The 23,241-nt window shown below is 40.1% G+C and overlaps 1 protein-coding gene across 2 annotated transcripts in view; it reads right to left on the reverse strand.

Moving 5' to 3' along the window:
* Positions 1–15,146, reverse strand: part of stt3b (STT3 oligosaccharyltransferase complex catalytic subunit B) — an 88,557-nt gene extending 73,411 nt beyond the window's left edge. For both annotated transcript variants that reach the window (XR_003694239.1, XM_028597113.1), the window contains exon 1: positions 14,612–15,146. Coding sequence is in view for 1 of the 2 variants with exons in the window: in XM_028597113.1 (XP_028452914.1) it covers positions 14,612–14,868 (257 nt within the window). In the remaining variant the exon portion in view is untranslated. The remainder of the gene's footprint in view (positions 1–14,611) is intronic.
* Between the last annotated feature and the right edge of the window lie 8,095 nt (positions 15,147–23,241).

Below are 23,241 nucleotides of genomic sequence, written 5' to 3' on the forward strand. Positions count from 1 at the left end.
CGGGACAATGATTAGCATTTGGAAAGAAGGAGGAGGCATCATAAAAGGCAAACTGAGTAGGCAGAGTTGTGTCTCTGCAGACTGAAAAGTTGCAAAATAAAATTGGAAGTAGATGAGAAAACATTTTATACTGACCTCATCTTGGTGCATCTATACGATTTTAGGCACATTGGCAACGATCATCTCACCTCGTCCTTTTCTTTAACGGCAGGCTTTTCATCATTTCTAATAGAGCAGTTCCAAACCGCCAGAATTTTTTTTCCCCCTTTCAGGTGTGGGCGCCGGGCAGACAACACTATGTACAAACTACTTGATGAGCTTTAACTGTAACGCATGTGTAGTTATAATCGCTGCGAGAATAGTACGATTTTCAAACATCTTATACTGTAAAATATACTTGTACCCTGACTCCAATCCCTTTTATTTTATACAACCATTTATACAACCATTTTATACAACCATTTATAAAAAGAGTTGTTACAATATTTATCTGTCAAACAGGGTTAAAATAGCAATCTGTGATAAGCCTATTATCTTTTATTAGAATTTTCTCTGAGATGTCTTAAGGCCGAAACAAACAGTTTATCCAATGGCCTGCAAGTGCACTGATGCCTGACGTGGGCTGTCTGAGTCATGCTTTTCTCAAAGCACTCCTTAGACTTTTTATAGCAGGTTAGCTGCATGCCAACAATGCCCAGTTTCCATGGAGGGAACCCGTTCTCGGCGAGAACTCACATTACATTGTGCCTTCTGTCACTTTGACTGGCATGGAGAGGATAGTGGAAGGCAGGTGTTTGAACAATGATACTGACCTGAAAGATTCAGTTGAAATAAAAGTGACCCCAGTATCCCAGGGATTTATGTGCGTCTAATGAATAACTCCAATGTTGAAATATGATGAAAACATGTTCTTTCCACATTATTGGCTTGGACGTTGTAGTTCACAATAAAACAATGTCCAAAAATGTTTATTCTGCAAGTTCTGGCTGAACTCCTACAACTACAACAGATAAGGCAAGGTAGGCAGGTCTATCCTGGCAGAGGTTAAAACCTCCCACATTCAATATTAAACGCTTAGAATGGATTTTTAGGGGCTTTTAACTTTCTTGATTAATTTGTTGCAGATGATTAATTTCAATGTCCTTCCCTTTTTCTGTTCAGCAGAAATTTCACTTTTGCCATGCAGAGATCCAGAACTGTCATCCGTTTTTAGAGGTCAGCAAAAAAGAGGTGGACAACTGAGAAAGGAAATCTGCATGTATACAGCCAGCTTTGCCGATCAAATACATGGGTGATTTAGTGCCAATAATGAAAATGTTGCATTGACTATCCTAGTCTCTTTGTCCTTTTATCTATCCATCCATCCTAATTTCCCCTTGTGGGATTAATAAAGCATACATCAATCATCATCAAGTTGTGTTATTCAGTTATTTATCTACCATCTCCTAGTGTTTTATTTATCTATTTATTTGAACTACTGCTTTTTATATTTATTTTACTTCAACTGTTGGGAGTTTGGTCTTTGGTGTTTTCTATGATAGGGTTTTCTCAAGTTCTACATTTCATCCGTTCCTGTTTTATTGATTTCAAGTTCATTTTTGTTTCTCGTTTGTTTTTATAAGTGTGTTTTAAGTAAATACTCATGTACTGCTCTGCTTGTGGATGGGGCTGTTTTTCCTCTTCTTTTTTTAGAAGCACTTTGTGCTATCTTTTTGTATATGAAAAGTGCTATATACTGTACAGTAAATAAAGTTTGATTTGATTGGTATGTATTTATCTGTCAAACGACTTTTAATTGGTTCTTGCTTGCAAGACGCTACATGTCCGAAAAAAAGAAGAAAATAAAAAAATTCGTTCCCACCAAGCAGTCCGGTTAAGTTCAGTTTGTTACACATCAGAACGATTTCTGTTTCCACAGTCGAAAGTTGTGGACGGTACAAATAGAACCACTCCTTACCATTCCGTTTTTGTAACCCCTCTGTTCAGGTCACTAGCACAATGACCCCATACTACAAGGTGGAGCTAGAAACACTGCAGTACTGTCTGCGGTGGAAACACAAAACAGATCTAGTGTTATGGTACATATCCATGCAGGTTATGTATGGTTCTAAAAGGTGATATACCAAAAGTGTTTAATGGAAACATGGCTTTTAAAAAAGGGACTCTGTCCACTGTGGTCTTAGTATCAGCCAATTCATCCTCTCATTGGGTCCATCCTAGACTCTTTGCTCCACCTCGTTCCGATAGCTGCTCGCCCAGACTACCTGCCAGCTGCTCGACTTGATAACCACGATGATATGACAGCCGCCCGACAGGATCGTCTTTCTCGGCCAGTCACAGATTGACAACCTATTCCAGCTGTCACTGTCTTGCTTGACACCACTCAATTTGTCCATCTGTCATTTCACTTCCTCTGCCCTGAGGCCTTCTCCACCCACTCGTCCCTTCAACTACTCCTCAATTAGTCTGTGCCCTGCAACAACCCTGGGCAGTTGCAGTCAGCTATTCTAGCAACCTGAAACAAAGCCGTGGCCTCGGACCATAATGCTCTGTAATGTCACACCAGGTGGGCTTGCCAGTGGCTAGGCTGTGACAGAGTCATCCCCTCTCAATGGACCGATGAGAATGAACACAAACGCAACAGCTGAACAATGGACACATCTGCACCAGAAAAACAAGAGACCAGGTGATGCCCTTTGGCAGCTATACAATGGCCAGAGTAAGCTTATACTTTTCAAAATTTCAAAACAAAGCCAAAAAACACTTAGCAGATCAAGGAAATAATCAGGATTTGTTTTGACAATCAAAAAAAAAAAAAAAAAAAAAAAAATACTACAAAAAAATAATACCATATGAACAGAACCATAATTGTTAGCTCTTTTAAGTTTTCATTCCATTTTTCTCTTCACTTTTTTACAGTAGACATATGTGTCTCTTTCACAAGAGGACTGGTAAACTGTATTGAACACTTAAAATATGAAGTCTTTGCTGGGTGTCTTAGTCTTAAGTGAACTGAATAGGTTTGGCTTTGAGGCCGTTGGTCAGACAAAATAAGACATCTGAATATGTCACCTGGGTTCTGGGAAATTGTGATGGACCATTTTATAGGCCTAACAATAAATCAAATAAACGGCAGATAATGTGCATTAGTTGCAACCCCAAACATATCTACTACTCTTTAAAAAGACTACATTTAACATGATTTCCATGAGAGAATCATCCTCTGCATTTGATACATGCTATTTTTTTTTTTTTAAAAGACATTAGGAAGATATTGCATGGGCCCTCAGGGACCAGGCCAGTGCATTGGTCAAAGGCAATAGCAGGAGTATCTTTAATTCCTAACACTTCTCTATTGGTGTAGGGGGAAAGCAAAGCACCCTGAACAAACATGTAATCCCAGGGGAAAACATGAACATATTAAACTGAAGGGACAGCAGTTTCAACACAGTATATAAATATTCTAAAAAGAGAAGATACAGTATTGTGGAGGATTTACTGCGGCATCCACACAACAGAGTGGCGGGAGAAGAAGCATGTGCCAATGCTTTTTGCAAATGTAATAACATATCAGTACAAAAATTGAAAAACCTAAATAACTGATTAATAAGCCTAAAATATGAAAATATGCAAGGGGCTTACAGACATCTTACCTTGAGATGGGGAAAATGAATAAAGGACTACCTATAAAGACATAACAGACTCTAAATGATAACAGAACACAAGGCATTTAAGAGGTGCCAAACTGATTGCTAGCCAATCATCTAACCATTGAACCGGCCAATTGGCGCATCGACACACAGAATTAAGCAGGCAAATCTCAATGTGAACCATAAAGTGGTAACTTCATATAACAGATAACCAGCTCACTGAGTAGAAAACCCAAACAAACCCAATAACTAAATTGTTACACAGAGCACCACAGTGTGGCTACAAATACCTGACTTTCATAAAAACTTCTGCTTTGGGATTTATTTGATTAAGCCAGCTCTAAGCTATCTATCTAGGTTTGCTGCTGATGCTAAACAGTGGATTCCTAGGGACTTTCTGCAATGTGTTAAAGGGATTAAATTGAAAAGAGAAAACTTACTCAAGAATAAGCTGGGTTGAGCCATTTTAACTGTCCAGTAATGCTTTAGAGATGTATTGAGCAGCTGAGCTTATTAATGGGCTCTTCTGTAAGTAGTCTATCAGGTACAGAATACATTTAATTTAACCTGAGGCTGAGGCAGATTAAATAGCTAATCAAACCTATCCTCCCTGCATAAACACATGAAACACTACACATGAACATGCACACACGCCGTTTTTGGAACAATGAAATCTTTGGCTTCACCACCAAAACCTCCCTCGGATTGGATGCCTGGCAGGCATTAATTTCTTCTCTCCCTCTCCGCCTCCTACCATCCTACCACTGTTTTCCTCACTCCTCCTTTCTTCTCCTCTATGTATGCAGGTTCACTCGCCCACAGAGCTGCATGCTGACTTCTGTCAGTAAGAGGACATGGGTGTATGATAAGCACAGATCCTCTCGGTTCCCTCTGCCCCACTTCTACCCAACACCATCCAGAGGACATCAAGGACTACTTCAAAGCCAACGTGAAGGAGAAAAGGAAAAACGGCAAAGCTGACCAAATATTCCAAGAGTTGTCTGACCAACAATGATCTTCAGTAACTGCAGACAAGTACTGCAGACAAGTATCTGTCGTGTGACAAGTCACACGACAGATACTGGGTTTTCTTATGCAAGTAGAACTTCTTTTTACGGTCAGCCCTACTCCGGTGTCGATTCTGCACATCAATCATCTACACCCGTTGGTCTTTCATTGTTTAGTCTTTCATTGTTTAGTCTTTTAAACAGGTTGCCATCTTTAAAGGACAATTCAGGCACAAAACAAACCTAGGGGTTAATAACAGATGTGTACCCACTCTGTCGTTCTCTGTGACATGTTTTCATGTCAACCAAATGCGTTTGTACCTTGAAACAAGCTAGCGCGGACCGCTGATTAGCTTACAACGCTAGTATTTGGGGCACAGGGAAAGTAAAAACAAAATCGCTATTTATACCACTAAAAAAAAAAAAAAAAAAAAATAGCACCACACTTCAACGGTAGCATAATGAGGGCCCCTACATTGAGAACTTTGTAAGTGTACAGTTTATTAAAAAAAGATAGTTTAGGAAGACAGTAGCTCCCAAGACGGCGGCCGCCTGTATACGAGAACGCGGCTGTCTTTATAAACACGTGTCCTTTAAAGAACACATGCAAAGTCTAACTTTGCAACCCTTTTCCTAAAGTCTAAAGACCAAGACTACACCCTGGTGGTGGGGCTGGGGAAACTCAAACTGCTGACCAGTCGCACGCTTCTACTTCCGATGCACAGAACAATCGCTATAGGAGAACACACAAGAGAACCAACTCGCACGGGCATTCAAACAGGAGTTTACAGTGTTGCATTTGTTAAGCGGACACGTCGCTCCTTCTGCCTTTCCCCAGTCTGATGGGTTCTGCAGGCTGGGTGGTCATTGGAATAATCATATCAAAGCGCCCATGACAACCCAGAACAAACAGCTTGACAAAAGCTGCATCAACCACGCATCTCCACTCTGCGTGACACACACTGATGTGCGAGTGTTTGCATTGAGTTTTGTCCTGTGTTTCCATTAGCATTTTCTGTAGATGAGAACACAGGGAATAGGTTTGTTTCTGGGCCCACTCCAATATCCGTGCAGCCTGTGACATGACAATATCCATGTACAGTCTAAAGCACGCATTTCGAAATTCAATTTACATAAATAATCCCATTATTTGAGCAAGTCTTATTTTTCCACCCAAATAACACCTTTCATCAGCATCTCTGCAACTTGGTGGTAACATTTTCAAAGCTGAACACTTACTCCAATTTTCCACTGGGCGCGTGTTCCGTCCTCCGCCACGCCACACCGGGAGCGTCTCAGAAGAGGAGCGTTTTACTGCCTGACTCGCAGCTTTTTCAGAAGTACTTCAGAACAATCAACATAGTATCTACCTTCCACTCCAAGCACTCCTGCCATTAAACTCCATGCCTTATCTCATCTGTGATGTCTTATGTTTTTCCACCTCCAAGATGAATCTCTCGTTGGCCGTGGTGTTGTAGAGGAGATGTATACGGTATTTTGTGGGGTGGGGTGGGGGGGTGTTTTGGCTGTCCAAACATCCCGCAGCTCGCATGAAAATAGAACTGGCGCTTTTCTTTAGCAGAGAGCCGCCGCTTCACACGCGTTTCTGAGATGCGACGCGGCTGGTGGATTATCAAGCATTGACCTTAATGGCCGTGATCGCTCGGAGGTCGCGACGCACCCGGAACGCAGAGCAGACGTGCCCAGTGGAAAATAGGCATTACACTTGCTGTATGAATAAAAATTCAGTGTCAGTACTTCAGCTATCGAAACTACAAGCGTTTCACAGTAATGTCCCTCAAACAAAGACCAAAGCAGTCAGAATAAATAAAGGCAAAGACTTTAAACAATAACTGTAAGAAACCTGCTTTATTTTCTGTATCTAAAATATTTCCACACAGCAGAAGTACTACTTAATTTCAGTACCACATCATGTGTTCACATTTTCATCCGCAGCAGTACTCCTCTCTGTGTGTTGGTCATCTGTTGGCAGTCAAATTGCAATAACGTGGAAATACATAATACAGCACTAATGGATCTCTGGTATAATTGCAATCATTTGGGGATAGGTTGAACAGAAAGACGAGCTACTGAAGCTCCAAATTGCTCTAGCTTAGAAGGAAAGTTTTTATCTATGGGCTTATTGTGTGAAATAGGGTAAATTAAAACAGTAATTTAATTAAACTGTGGAGGTGTGGTTGTTATGGAATGTATAGTATAGGAAACACCGCCATCTACACCCTAAATGTAGAGATGTAAGCACCAGGCTTGGGTGCAATCATTGGCTTGTGTTGCACTACTGACATGTTTCAAAGTTATAAGAGTACAAGATAGCACTCTTTAGCCTTCAATAAAGAGTTGGATCACAATGCTCGACTGTCAGAGGACAATGCTCTTAAAATATCATTAGCGGATGGCTGCCAAAACTAGTGAAAACCCTGTAGTTGAGAAAAGGTGGGGCAAAGGACCAGCTCAAGATAATTTCAAATAAATAGCATGGCTACATTTTACTGTAGCTTATGCAAACAGATGATGCTGAACCTCTCCCACCGTCTAATTAAATGTAAAATTAAACACTTAAACTGGCTCCAAACACCCCATGAAGCTTATAATGTAGAGGGTGAGCACACAAACAAATATTGTTCTGAATGCACAGCAGAGGCAATTCTTCACGCTGGCAAATTGGGTTACCTCTCAGTGTCATTATCCTTCATCAAGGCATCTGTGACACGTGTGGCCTCCGGGCTGCTGACAAGCACCTCTTGTTAGGTGCCAATCTTGCTAACACTTTCAAAATGGCCCCACCAGACTGGCTGACAGGCAAATTGGGGGATAAAAACTAGGTCATCAGCTTCTTTAAATTCAGTGTGAATGAATCAATCAGTGCTTCACCTTTATATTGTATATTGCCCTTAGTTATTGTCTCATTCAGCATCCAGGAATAGCTGGCAAAAAGCTGATTGCACAAACGTTTGCACATTATTCAACAACAACCTCAGAATAGAGGGTAGGAAGACAGGAAGCGGTTCAACTAATCGGTCAGGTGAATCAGCACTGTTAGAAATTGGCCAATATTCACATTAGATGTTAACCTAGTCCTTTGTAGAACATAAACAAACTACTAAATTGGATATGAAATTGGTTAGTTTGTATGCCTTCCATTGCGCTAGCCAGTGGTGTCCCTTTGCCGGATTCTCCTTCCCATCTTGGCTCATCTACACATGCCCCAGGTGCCCTGGAAAAGATCGGTCGCTCTCTGTCTCTCACACACCATGCAGCACACCTTGGATTCACAGACTCCCGTGCTATGCCTGACACGAGTCCGCTGGGAGGCCCGGCCTGGGAAATAGCACTTAATCAGCAGGGGCTTGACATCACATCCACTGATTGGAGGAGTAAGCAGCAAATAAAAACGTTCTGCAAGGGAGAATAATAATTTTAAAAAAAACTGTGATATGACTTGCGGGCAACGAGGTCTGGTCTGTAAGGCTGGAGTAGAGACAAAAGAGCCAGAAACAAAATAGTCATTACCTCTGGCACGGCTGTAAAATGGCTAATAAGTTGCCGTGGTAACTCCAATCTATAAAAACAAAGAATAATGTAGGTCTAGGAAATCAGCCTATAATAGCAAAAGAGGATGAGGACTCGCTAGAACTGTTTCTACTGCAGGTAACGGGACACCATCTGAACGCTGAATATTTCATAAGCTGTTGGACAGTCAGTCAGGGGTTTAGGCAGAGATCACAGCTCCAGCCAAATGTCTGGTAGGAAGATCAATCATGACTTATTCTCCATTTTCCCACACTAATGCACTAGCTAAAGTGTTGCTGTGCCAGCAGCGGCTTCTGGTATAATGGCCTTATCTACTTTGAGGTAGACTTCATGTTTTTTGTGTGTGTGAAAAAGAATGAGGGGGGGAGTGGGGGGGAACACAATAGCTGCTACTCCCCATAATTGTGTTGGCTTTTCAAAAAGAGCTGAGGTGATAACATCCCTTGTGAGGAGATTTCATTTTCACAGCAACTTTCAGCAGCAAACACTATTATAAAAAGGGGTCAGAAACATTAAAACATAATTTTTGAGGTGTAAACTGATATCAAAGTGTTGTTTGAGATAGTGGAGGATTGAACAAGGCATCTGTGAAACTGCCATTTCATGTGTTAAATCACACTTCTCTTGTTTTGGGATTAATAATCAAAAGCTGGTGAATATCACTGGATGTTTTCTTCGTGGCCTACATGAAGTAATGTTACTGCCTCCAAAAGGTCTGAGATTCTGTTTCACATTCCATCTGTGGTGGTGTTAGAGCTGACAGTTTTGCAGGTTTCCACCCAGATGATCAGCAAATTACCAGTGCCAATGAAAGTGGTCATTACAATGTGTTTCCAAAGAAAAATTCAAATGTGCTGCACCCAAATATTGTAGTACGAGTACAAGAGGAGAAGCAGGTGAAACAGAGCATGCAGGCAAGCAGCAGAATCAGCTGAAAGAAAGACCAGAAATAAGGCAAGGCAAGATAGTTTTAGAGCACATCATAAGTTTACCAATGGCTCTTGGGCTAAATCTTTTATGAACCTGGTAAAGCTGCTGTATTGAGGGTGTATGCAGGTGGCACAAAAATGCTATACATAGTACAAATACAATCCTAACTGTCCCTTACCTTAAACTGAACATAACCTTTTCAATTAAACAACTTCTAGACATATCCATTTCTAATCTTGCTACAAAACCTGGATTCCTTATTTGCCATTCTTATGAATAAGCAACGTCGCATTGTAACAATTTTAGCACAATCACCATCATAACCAGCTGAGCACCAATGACAATGACTGGAACTAATAATTATTTTCATAACTTTTGTAATTGATTTATTTTTTGTACTTTATATAAACGTAAAGAATTATGCAAAATGCAAGTTACCAAACCCCTACATTATTATTACATTAAAATTAGAGATGATTGGGTATTAGCCGTGACTTGACCAATCCACATTAACAGACAGACATGTTTTTTTTCCTGGCTTTAAAGGCGGTATTATAGTAAAGTGATGGCATTTTCTGAATTTAGCTGTGTTTTAGCTGTTCTATTATTTATTATTTATTTAACCACTTAGTCATTATATCCACATTATGGATGATTTATCTAAAATCTAATAGTGAAAATATTTTGTTAAAGCAACAATTGTGAACCCTACAATATTGTCAATATAATTTTTTATTAACAATTGTCAAGAACATTGTGATATCCGATTTTCTCCATATTGCCCAGCCCTACTTTCCGCTATAAGTTACATTTACCTTGTCACGACAGGTCACCAACTCAGCGGTCACAGACAATCCCTGGCATCATGTTACTTTACATAAAAACTATTTTAAAAAAAGAATGTGTTTTATGCAGTGAGATATATAGTTTTTCTATTTGGGGAAAAGCAGCACTGGTACTGATCAATGCTTGGTATCGGCTGATATCCTGAGTTGAGGTATTTGAATATTGAGAGAAAACCGTTGCATCAGCGTATCTTTAGTTAAACGGCGAGTCCATCTGGCATTCTTTTCCCTTTTTCAAAAGGAAACACCCACTCAGCCTTAGCGAGAAGCAGTGACGTGGGTTACCATAGCAAGCTAATCAATAAGATTATGAATAATGTAAATGCCAGCACTAGCCGAGTCAACGTTAGCGGTGCTAAGTTTGGAAATAACGGCACAGAAGCTAAGTAATGCAACATTACTACTGCTGGTGCCACTTTAGGCAATGGTGACGTTAGACCAGCAACTTCTGTGTTCTGTGAGTTGAAGTTACACACTTCCACCCAAAGTAACAAATTCACAATCATGAGGTGAAGCAGCAAAAACTAAGCAAATCTTCCTATTAACTGTGACCTGCAAATTTTTGGTTGTAGTTTGTCATTACTAGACTATTACATTGATCATTTTAGCACCACACATCTCCAAACACTCACTGTTTTAATGGACTTCGCTACTAAAACTCACATCCTGCATGACACTGAGCATCCATCAAGACCTTGAACAAACCTTCAGTCACGCGAAGCAGCAGCAGTTCTGATACCGACCAGTCAAAGAGAAAGTAAGGATGCAAGTGTGAAAGTGCGTGTCTGTACGCAAGTTTCGAGCTCAATATTTGCTTGACAGAGACGCTTCTTTTGCCCCTCACTCTACTGTCAGAACGGATTATATTCCTGGACATTACCAAGGTGGTACAAAATTGACTGCTTCCAAGGAACGCTCCTCTCCGGTATACACACTTATTTGCCTCACGATGCAGCTTTCAATCTAGTTACATTTTCCTTCCACAAACTCAATAAACTGGACAGAGAATTTGTACAAAAGTCAACTCAGGGGGCAGGAACACATCTTTATCTTCTGGAGGAGCACCAACAGCAGTTTGGGAATTACTGGCATTTAGAAAAGGGGATATATTTGTACCAGCAGGGTTGAGATGTAATGTAACATCAGCAAGGTTAAGTCTAGTAGGCAAGTAACAATATACTGAGCACTGAGCAGAAACCATCCCCTGACTCATTGCCTTAAGAAGATTAAGCATTCATATGATGTTGGTTAAAGAAGTGAAATGCATTTTTAAGTCAGGACACAACTTTAAAAAGTAATTACTTTTCATTGATGGAGAAGACAAACAAAATCTCATTTGAATGCCAACTAGGCCTAAAGCCTGTCTGGTCTTACAATAATCAACAAATATTAGGAAACCAAAATGAGCACAGCCAGATAATGGGCAAATCATATCAGGGACTCCCCTACACAATTCTGTTTACATACTGCAGAACAAGCTTGACATTTTGGTGCTTGGAAATCCAATCTTCATTCCTCAAATTGCCAGCTTATACAACATGATAGTTAGCTGCAGATAATTTCAAGCTCTGCTCAGAGAAAATCAATAACAGCATCCAGACAACAATAGCACTAATCATGTGTGTGTCTAGGAGTGATGGCCAATTCCAGTCAGCAACATATTCCTGTAGTTGTGAAATGCAAATTTTCTTTTCTCACTGCCAAAAAGTGAGAAGTTAATAGGTAATGCAGCATAACCATAGAAATCTGCTTTTTGGAGATACAGACAATACCAGACAACAGAATATAGGTGAATAAATCTTTGAATAACGTACCATTTAGTATTCTTAGTAAAAACAGTACTACTCACGGGGGTCAGGTTTATGTGTTAGCTATATTAAAACTCTAGTGTTACGGCTGCCATACACACTAAGGAACTCCCGAGAGCGATTGTAAAAATGTAGGGCAATGGTTCTCAGCAAGCTGATCAGGATTACATGTGGGGTCAAAAGATGACTAAAGGGGGGAATGAATGTTGCAAGATTTATGAAGTTGACTACAGATATTTATTTTTTGTACTGTATTTTCTAGGGGTGTGCAAAAAAATTAATTCCCATTCGTATCATGTTTCAAGCTCTACCAATTCAAAAAAAGATTCATTTTTTTTCTCTCGTTTTGTAATGCCATGTATACTATTGTCCTGAAATGAGTTTAGCTTGCCATTCCCATAGATGGCGCTGCGTCAAATTCACACGGACGCCTGGGCACTCTTGTCATAATCAAGAGAAGGAGTGTCGGCGCAAACAATGGCAAACTTCACAGAAAGAATTATTCAACCTGCTCCATCCTCATTGAAGGCGAGAGTTTGGACACATTTTGGCTTTTATAACCTCGAGGGGAAGACAGAACTTGATAGGAATCATGCTATATGCAGGCTTTGCAAAGTGAAAGTTAAGTATTTTGGAAACACCACAAACTTGAGAACTCACATGGCATTACCCAGAGATTAATATTGAAGACATGGACGAACAACAACAACAACAACAACCTAAAAGTACCTAACATGCCAGTCAACCAATGCACTTTCAATGCCCTAAACTCCCACCCAACTTAAGAGTTTTATTTTATACTTGAATTAAATGTATTTGAAAGCTGGCCAAAGCTTGGCACTTCTTAGTTGCAAAAGTTTTAAATTTTGTATGGAGATATATAAAGTAATATCAAACTACATTAAATGTGTTGCGTTTCTTTTCAATTGTATGTCTACTGCAATCACATGAGAAAAGTAACTACATTTACATACTATGAATTTTTTTTTTTTTTTTTTTTTTTTTTATAAATCGAGAATCGTTTTTGAATCAAAAATCGATTTTGATTCGAATCTTGAGCCTAAAATCGATAATGAATCGTGACATTTTCTGAATCGTGCACCCCTAGTATTTTCCATATAAAATGATTATTTGCAGTCTCTAACACTGCTTCTAATAATTAAGTCAACCATCCGAAAAAATATATTTGTTTAAAACATTACTTTGTAGCTGAAATCACCATTTTGCACATGTAGGCCTGCAAAAGAAGGTTCAATCCAAGCATTGCTTTATTTTCGGGGTCCCTGAGAAATTTGAGAACAGACTACTCATAGCTGCAAGGGCATTTAAACACTTGCTTTCTTTTCTGTGACATGTTGCCGAAGAACTGTGCCGTTTTGACTGTAGAAACGGATGGTTAAACGGCTCCCAATGTCACTGTGAAGTGCAGCAAAAATACCATAGGTAATATACCAACTGTGTGACCACCCAGGGCGTTAATTGGATATAAGAAGGCTGTAAAACAGTATAAACAGTTCTATGGGCAGTCCTTGGTGCACATTACAGTCTCAAAGCAGGATCAAGCTCCTCTGAACCATGTGGACCCTCTCGTAGACCTACGACTTGGCCCTTGGCTATAGAATGCAATAAAGTTATCAACATAATTGAAGAGGCAGGTGTCACCCTTAACAAGATGGAGCACCTGTCCTTGAAATTAATAAATGAATGCATCAGTCGTGCAGCCTGGTTGAATGCCACAGAGTATACGACGGCAGTGAGGGAATGCCCATGTGACACTGTTACAAAGCGGAATAATCCTGCATTGTGATGGCAGACACCACACCGGATCAGTTTGTTTCCGGGTTAAAAGCTGTCTGCTATGACGAGTACCGGCTGCAATTTGCGCTAAAACCTAATAGTCCCTTATGCAGATATTTTCAACTCACTCAGCAAGTTGTGTTAAACTAACAGAAAATCTATTCCAGGCGTAAAACAGATTCAATCAATTATATCGACTACCGCTGAAGAGATAATCCCCATATAAGCGACAAAAAAAAAAAAATTTAAACTTCACCCGCTCACACTGAATTGAGTTTTCAATGAATAAAAACAGCACAGATAAATCATGCATCTCTTTCACACGTTTCCCTACAATCTCAACTACGTTGTATATACACGCAGATGAAGCCTCCCCACACGGCCCACTGCAGCTGGTATTCAGCGTTAATGAATGCTAAACAACATGAGTGGTCAAAGCAGACCAGCTAGCTGCGTGTCACATTTTAAATGTCAAGGTCCTTCAAACAGACTACACATCGGGCCACTGACCTCATATTCAAGAATCAGCATGAGATTTAATGCCCAAGTAACTTGCATGCAATTTGCCTTGGCGTGTTTGGTGCATACAATAAACACATGAAAAGGGAATAAACCATAAACAATAGAGCAAAGTGCTGCAACAGTCAAGAACATAAATATAGAATAGGAATACTGCCATAACATCATATGTAAAATACACTATAAAAGTGTTGGTCCCAACCAAAAAATCCTCTTTCGTCATTATAGGAAAACAATCTTGAACGTAGAAAGCTAACGTTAACATTACTGTTAAGTAGTTAAAGCGGTGTTTTAAAAAAAGAAAAAAGAAAAAAAACTGTCGCTGTCATTGTCATTTTAAAGAGTAAAATAATACAGTGAAATTAACATACGTCATCTTTAATATTTAAAAAATGACCCCTGGAGTGATTTCGACAATAAAGCTCTGTCTTTCATTGTCGCTGCAAGCAACTGTTACCAGGAAATGAACCAGACCTGACAAACGTTAGCTAACGTTAGCTTACCATGGATCAAACTCGTGGATGATGCTCTCGAACCGGATCACTGCGAAAAGTCTGGAGCTGAATCCGGCCAGGCAGGCCAGGAAAAGAATGCTAAACGAGAGTAAAGACTGCCACCCTGCCGGCTGTGTCAGTCCACCCGACAGGCCTCCTTTGCCCCCTCCTCCACCCGCGCCGGGTCGGCTGTTCCCGTGCACCGAGCCCCCGGCATTGGTGGACGCTTTGTGCTTGCCGTCGCTGACTGCGTGGTGCTCCGCCATTTCTGCGTGCAGTGTCGGGTTAGATCTGCTAGAGCGTCCCTCCTGCCACGCTCCCGTGTCTCCCTCCACTCCGTGCTGTCGTAAACTCCTTTCGTTTGTGCCTGCTCTCCTTAGGTTTTCTATTTTCCGAGTCCCCCGGGTATACGTATATATTTGAATTCAGAATCGGTACTCCGAAAGACAGTCGTTACATCCCGAAACGCATACTCATGCGCCACATACCGAGCCTGCAACAGTCAATTCGCTTCCCGATTGAACGCCGGTGAAAAGAGGCGGGAGGGATGTGATAGGCGGGGCATTAGAAAGCTCTCGCAGCCTCTCACAGATTGACAGGTACGAGGGGGGCGGGGTTTTGTATCAGTAAACCAATCAGAGAGCTACATTGGCTAGACAGACAAATAAATCCACCAATGGAAACACAATAAATCATGGTTGTCACTGATTGAAATAAGGATTATCCTCTGTTGTATGAATATTGAGTCATTCTGGTATCTGCTATAAATACAACCCTTATTACTCGGCTTAAAGTTGGCTTTATAACGTTGAATTAGTCACTTTTCGTAGAGAATAACAAAGTATGTGATAGATAATGTGCACGTGCATGTAGTCCAAAATCTAGTTTTCCTGCAACTTAAAGCTATATAGGCAGGTGTGTGAAGATAAATGTTCTCTGTGAGTGCAATATTTCTGTTGCCCTTGGATGTTCTGGACTGGGTGGTGGAGTGGTAATAAAGATTGATGTGTCTCATCATTATTATGCCCCCCAGCAAAGACAAGAACACAGCATTCATCACTCTTAAACTCAGGATGTACTCATACAACTTCCCCCGAAGCCTTGAAAGCCTTTATTAGAATAAGACAACTTTTTTTCTTTCTTTACATTTCCAATAAATGCTCAAGTTTTTGACTGATAGTATATATTAATTTTGTGCTTGCACTGTTTCATATAACAATGGGACAGAGGCAGGAAAGGTTATTGATTTATCTGAGATGTGATTTAGTCCCAGAGGGAGAAAAACAATAGTCCAACAGCCCTCTTCTGTGTAATATCATAGATAGCAACAACTTTGTTCTGAGGTCAGAGTGGGCATATCATCTTTTTTTTCTCATCTCCTATAACATTTGTTACATATAATGCTGTTTTATAAGGGTGGGGGAGAAAATGGATTCACGTATGTAGTGTGGGGTTTTTTGCGGCGATTTTTAAAACCGATTCTTTTCCCAAGAATCGATTTTTAATTCACCTCATTTTCTGTTTATATGGTACCGCTGATGGCGATTACATCATATCCGTTTCCAGCAAAACAGACCGAAAGCACAAAATACATGTTGTACTTCTTTACAAACTAAATTAATATCAGACACACTGTGAATGGGATGTGCATTCTTTTTAGAAAACAGTTAGTTTTTAGAAATCTCTCAATATATTGTCTCTATAAGTGTATTATTCAACTTTGGTTTTTGTTAAAGAAGGAGAAGAAAATCGCAATACAAATCGAATCGGCCCCCATGTATTGTGAAAGAATTGAATCAGAACAAAAGTATATCGTCCTAGCCCTAGTGCTTTATGTGAACCTATCCTACTGCACAGAGCTTAGTCTTGGTTACCTTGGGAGCATTGTACAAGAGGAGCCTGTTTCTAAACAAGCAGCAAAGTAATTTAATCACTGACCTCCAAAATCATAAATTGAAATTGTGAATTTATTGTGTGTATGGCACCTGATTTCAATACCCAATTGAATGAATGAATGAAACCTTTATTGCCCCGAGGGGAATTTGTTTTGCACTTTGGGCAATTTATGTGAATGTTTAAACAGATGCTGCATACTCAGACAATAACTACTTATTAGAGTATGTATGTAGTATGTATGCATGCTTTTGTTTTTAGTTGTTAATTATGTCCACTTTTAGTACCTTTGATTTGAGAATAGCCCATTTTCTGGTTTAAAAACTTCACTAATTCACTCAAAATTCCAATCCTTACTTTGTATCAACAGTGTTTACAGCTACCCTGTCAGCCATGAGATTGTGATTTAAAAAATGTAAATGAAATATTCATGTAGAAGAATCGGACTGAAGTTTAGGCCGGCTTAGCACAGCTGTGCATTGAGGCTATCTTTTGAAGAGACGAGAAGGAGATAAGAGGGAGATGAGATACAGCGTTGGAGAGACGGGGAAGATGTAAAGCCGATAATAAAGGAGAGTAAAATGATGATTATGGAAATTGATGGGGGTCATCATAGAGAGTAGATGGAGTGGCAGAAGTGGATACGAGTTTTGAGTTCATGAAGAGATCACAGACCAAAGCCATCACAGCAGTATTACAGGCATATGCTGCATGCTAAAAGGCAGTGCCAAAAATAATTCATGCACACCCACCACACATAACATGCACACAGACAACAGATACAATGCACGCAAACACATGTAATCCCACTCACACATGAGCACATGCATACTGATGAATACATCTTTATGTAGCACGCACAGTTCCTCGATCATTCATCAAGGCCTGCTCATGCCACCATGAGCACTCCACCCCTTCACCCTTTCCCCTCTACCTCTGCCACCATTCTGAATGGATGACCTTTAAGACAAATAGAAATGCAGGCTGTGAAGATTGCTTCACCCAGATGAAAGCCTGCCAAAATGAGTGCTGTTGCCAGGCAGGGCAGCTTCGCTTTCTTCCGTCTCTAGAGGCAGACTTGAATGTTTGTGTTTGCTTTGTCTTTCTTTTTCTTCTCTAGAACATTACAGACTTGCCAAGTTTATTCTTGACATTCTTAGGTGTCTACGCGTCTTTACTCTGCCAAAGGCCAATTGTGCAAAAAAGCTTAAGATGCCTGGCATGAAACACTCTTTGCACCTCTGTCATCTCCCTCTCTGCTGTGACTGCATGTGTAAGATAGTTAGAAAGTGCAAGAGAGAGAGAGATAGATGTGTCACAACTGGTCAATAAGATTATAATTATTATGCAGATCTATTTACCCTTTTTGCTTAAACTGATGTAATTGAAAATGATGCAACTGGAAAGCTACAAACAGCTACGGTATCATCTAGGTGCAGTATTGACTGGCTTTAGTAATTTGTCTCAAAATGCATAATAATCTCAATTAGTTAATTGTGCACAGTGTTATGTAAGCATGTGGGACAATGCAAACAATCCTCTGTGAATATGCTGTCTCTGATGAGACATTTTTTTAAAGGAAGTCCCATAAAATGCAGATGGCTAAGTGCACAATGAGAAGAAGTCGATGCTGTAATTTGTTTTTCAAGGCACAGACTGCAGTGTGAAGGATGCTGAGAAGCGGGCACATCATGTTCACAGATTTCTGACATCCTTGCAATGCACAGCAGTGGAAGTGCAAAAGAAGCCGAAAAAAAACAAATGAGAATTATAGTTCCATGTTTTATCTATACGTACTTTTTCCTATTGAGGGCCATTAGTGGGGGCTGTGGCCTTTCCCAGCATGCAATGGGTGGAAGGCAGAAAAACACCACATTGATTGCCAATCCATCGGGGATAACATGCAGAATCAAACACATTCACACACCTATATAGTGTTTACCAGCTTCCTGTCTTGTACTATACACAGAAAATAAATTTAAGACCATGATTTTATTGTTTTTTTTGTGCAATGTTGTTAAGTTGTCATTTACTTTACTTGGCATCGCTCCCCTCTAATTACCTAGAGTCTATCTGTGGGATCCAGTGTAACAGAATGATTAGCCCGTGCCTGGGGATCGCCACTGCGCACACTCATCTGCACTGCAATCATTACCAGAATGAGAGCACTTAAAGAAAAGCACTAAAAACCCCAATGAGGTGAGGCATCCAACTTTTATGATCTATTTATTTACCTGTGGCCAACAGATGGTCTGTTTTAAAAGTCTCTAAAAAGCTGTACAGCACCCTAATAACAAGGTCAAGTTTCATGTCTCATTAAAAGAATTGTATTGTATACAATGTATTCAGGTTTTAAAAGGTTTCTATGACAACAGAGTTTACTGACGTCTTGAGTGCAAGTCTTATCGATGATTCAGAGAATGAAAGACCCAACACAATCACATAAACGATGATCTGAGTTAGCTTCTACTTGATTACGTCGGCTCTTTGCACAGGGTTACCTGTGTGGCCTCATCACTGACATGCCATTTCACACTGAGCATGCCTCATTTCTCCAACAGTCAATGGGGCACACAGAGGCAGTTAATGTGAACATGACCCACATAGACCCAGGCAACATGTGGATGATATGCCGCAACTGCACAACATCTTAATCTTGACTTTGATGGAAGATGTGCTGGCATGGGATCGGCCATGGTCTTCACCTTGTATGATAAGGCTGTTAATCTTGATAATGTCATGGGTTAGCGCCTGATTATCTATTCCGCTGCACTATTTAGCTGTTCATATGCACCATGCACAGCCGGGCTCAGACTCCTTCTTTAAAGAAAATTGCTTGTTGTAATATAATGTGAAATAGTATGACAAGTTCCTGTATTTTGAAACAGAATATGGCGTGATCTATCATCCCGGAGATCAGAGAGCTTTTGCTCAATTTATAAGGCTGCATCTGCCTCAGGATGCTATTGCAGTCATCTGTCATTTCCCAAAGCATATGAAAAGCTATTTCTCCCTAAGATGCTGTGAGCTGCAGAGGCAATGACAGTTTTGATTGAAAATTTCTTTTCATTTTGCATTTAAATACAAAAATACTTTCATCTTCCACAACTCCAATAAGGGAAAAAAGCAATCAATGCAACAATCTTGTCAATGAAAGCTTCTCTTTTTTTGACAATATAAATAAGAAATAATTGAATAATATGCAATTATGGAACTGAAAAGAGAATCATCGTGCATCTGAGCGCAAAGCAGGCCATAATATAAATAAGTTAAGAAAACTTTTGTCTGGGAACAACTTTCAAAAACATTCATCAAGATTGATTCTGACCTATCGACCCAGCTGAAAGTGCCCACAGTGATGCTTCAAATTCTACTGGCATGCTGCATAAAAAGTTTATAAGACAGTTTCAATTGATAGAGGTAGAGCAAGAGAGATTGGGGGAAATAAGAACGAATGTGGTACAAACCTGAGCTCAACAGAGATATCAACAGTCTGCAGGCAGAATGTCAGATTCGGAAAAGTTGGCATGCATTTCTCCCTCTTCAGAATAACACCTGCCTTATCAACATTTCCCTGGCTTTGGTATGGTTCGAACAGCCTCTGCGTGATGTCTTTTGAGTGGGCTTGCCATTGAGATATGAGAAATGTTGTGCGTAGAAAACAGTTGAACTTGGTCTGGCATTATCCCCGCGGGAGAGAAAAAATATGACTTGTGTTGAAAATTGAAGCATGCTTCCCAATTTCCTAACTGCCATAGCTTGACGAACGACCCTTCTTTCACTTTTTCCTGAGTAGCCTACGTGGGCTGTCTCAATTCAGAAGACAACCAATTTATGTGCTACTGCTTCAATGACAGCCCTGAAACCTCTGACGCACAATTAGGGCATCAGCATTCAAAACAAGAGGAGCAGACATGAAGCGCCTTGCTGACATTATTCTGCTGTGGTCACAAAGTTTGTCTCTCCTATTCTTTGAAAGTTTACAGAGATCATGCATGTATAAAGATGCCTGTCATGTGTTTCTCACAACTATGGATATGTTGACTGAATTCCAAGCAGCTTCTAACTGCATTTGCCTCACTGTCATCTTGAATACATTTTTTACTTTAGGTTACTTTAGTGAAGCTTTTGTGATATATGAAGACCATATTAACGCTTGTTCGTGTTCTTGTTTTATTGCCCTTTTACGCATTCTGTTCAAAAACATTTAATTGAAGGCCAACTCTAGTCTATTTTCTAACCAAGGAGCACTCTGTAAAGGTGGTTCAATACCAAGTGGCCCTTGGTCAGGACTATGCATCTCTGTGCTCAGCCCCGTGTCTAATCGATTCTCCTCCTGGTTGCCCTCGATCGGTCATCTAACAGAACACAATTCACACCTCCAAAATAAAGTTAAACTTAGCAGAACTAAGATGAACTCCAATGAATATGGGGGAGATGGCGTGAGGTGAAGGGGGGAGGGGGGTGCAGAATGGTCAAAGGGACGGGGGGAGACACAGACTGCCTGATAGATAGATAGATAGATAGATAGATAGATAGATAGATAGTTTTTTTTATTGTATTCAACTGTACATACAGATTGCACATATGAACGAAATTTCGTTCCATTGGCTCATAATTACTGCTTTAACTAAAAACAAAAGTTTAAAAAACTAAATAAATAAATAAAAATGCTACAGAGTATCATTTTAACATTTAAATATGACACTAAAAAAACAGCATTAATCTTATTGTTGCACATGTTGAATGGCAGCATATAAAATTATTGCACATTTAAGAAAAATAGATACTGTTATAATAGATACTGTTATGAAGGACACAGTACACACATTTCAACATCAAGCAAAGGTTGGACTGATATTTATTGTACTGTAGAGGTGTCATGCTAGCTGTTACCCCCTGTTTCCACTCATTTATGCTAAGCTAAGATAACTTCCTCCTGGTTTTATCTTTATATTTAACGGACAAACATGAGAGTGGTGTCAATCTTCTCATGTAACTGTCGGCAAGAAAGAAAATTAACCTACTGGTATTTCCCAAAATGTTAATGTATTCCTTTAAAAAACACGAGGGGAATAGACTCTGAACATTGATGAAAATTACGGAAAAGCATTCTTTTTATGTGTCTTAGATTGACTTTGGTTGACCTTTGAGGAAAATAATTCTGTACATTAGTTAATAATGAGCTCCCTATGAAGTCCAAAGAGGTTTTACAACAATGCTCCAGAAGAGATGGCTGGAAATATTAACATCATCACATCAGCCTCGCCGCAGTCTCTAATGAACATTAACTGGACAGCAATCAGTCAATTATTTCTAAACAGATAAATTTATATGGAACACAGATTAAAGATTATACTGTGCCAAATTGGTCCCAAATCATCATCACACCCTGCATGCAACTAGGCATGATTGATGTAAGAAATTAAGTGGAATGGCATCGCTCTTGTTGCCTCAAATGATCAAATCATTCCTGTTTGTTTTTGGAGGGGATATCCCAATAAAACTGCCAAGCACTGGTCTTCTTTCATGTAAGCAAACAACTCTCGAAATGCATTCTCCCAAGACAAAAATCTTCAGATCAAACATACTGCCATTTGTGACACAGCTGCTTGTCCTTGATAGGCAGTATTTTTTGGTATTAAGCACTTTAAGTGGCTCATTAGCTGAGTGAAGACACAATATAGTCAAGTCAAGCAAATAGAAATTAAAGAAATAGTGGAACCATTGAGTCCACTGCCATCAGACAAAAATGTCTGAGAGGACAGCAGGGGTAATGGCTCCTTATACACCAGTCTCATCTCTCCCACTCTGGGCCTGGGTAGCCTGCTGCTCTTATCTTAACAGGCGCATCATTCTCTGAACAATTGCTGCATACAATTGTGGCTCAGGGCCTTTAGGTTTGTGACTCCTGCTGCTGCAACTATCACTGCCAATAGCAAAGCTGCACACCCCAAAGTGCTGCTTTGAAATATGTCAAGCGAACATCTAAATCATATGAGTATTTGGAATAAAAAAAAAAAAAAAAAAACTGTGATGGCAGGGGAAATGGCCTCTGTCGTTAACTGGACCTGCAGAGCTGAGAGAGGAGGTGATATCGGAGCAATTTGTCTTCCTTGTCATCTCCTTACTGGAGCTCAAAATATTGTTTATAGCTCTCACCAACCAACGCACTCCTCAGCAACTTTGATTGATGTATGAGGTGTCTCCATGGCAACCAGCATGTGGGAATGATGACTTTGGCAGAAGAGTATCTCCTTCTGGATTATTAAGACCACCTGAGGGTTGAGTGTGCGTTTGCCTCTTTGTATATCCTACATGTAAGCAATGAAGAGCGGTTCTTGGCTGAACACGTCCGGCTGCTGTCACCTCCCACTCGAAGGGTTAATCTGATTACGAAGTATCATGATAGAGCAAGAGTACATGTGATGCTGCATGCATGGAGTTTAACCAGCAGCTACTTATGGAGGGCTGCACATTGGTGTCTTGGGCTTATACGCTGTGATGCGATGTGACAGGCCAGTGATGGAAAGTGCTGTGAGATATTAAGAGAGAGACTCAACAGAGTGAGAGAATCAAATGGAGATAAATTTGTGAAGTTATGCTCACCAACAGCAGCGGTTTAAATGCAATTAGGTCCCACCAGGATACAAAATGACTTGTGTTTGGTGACTGGTTAGCACCACTGAGTAGGGCTCTAAGTAATGGAAAGGCCTGACACATCTTGAGCTCAGCCACTTCATTTT

Source organism: Perca flavescens, chromosome 14 (genome assembly GCF_004354835.1).
Source record: "Perca flavescens isolate YP-PL-M2 chromosome 14, PFLA_1.0, whole genome shotgun sequence".
NCBI classification, from domain to species: domain Eukaryota; kingdom Metazoa; phylum Chordata; class Actinopteri; order Perciformes; family Percidae; genus Perca; species Perca flavescens.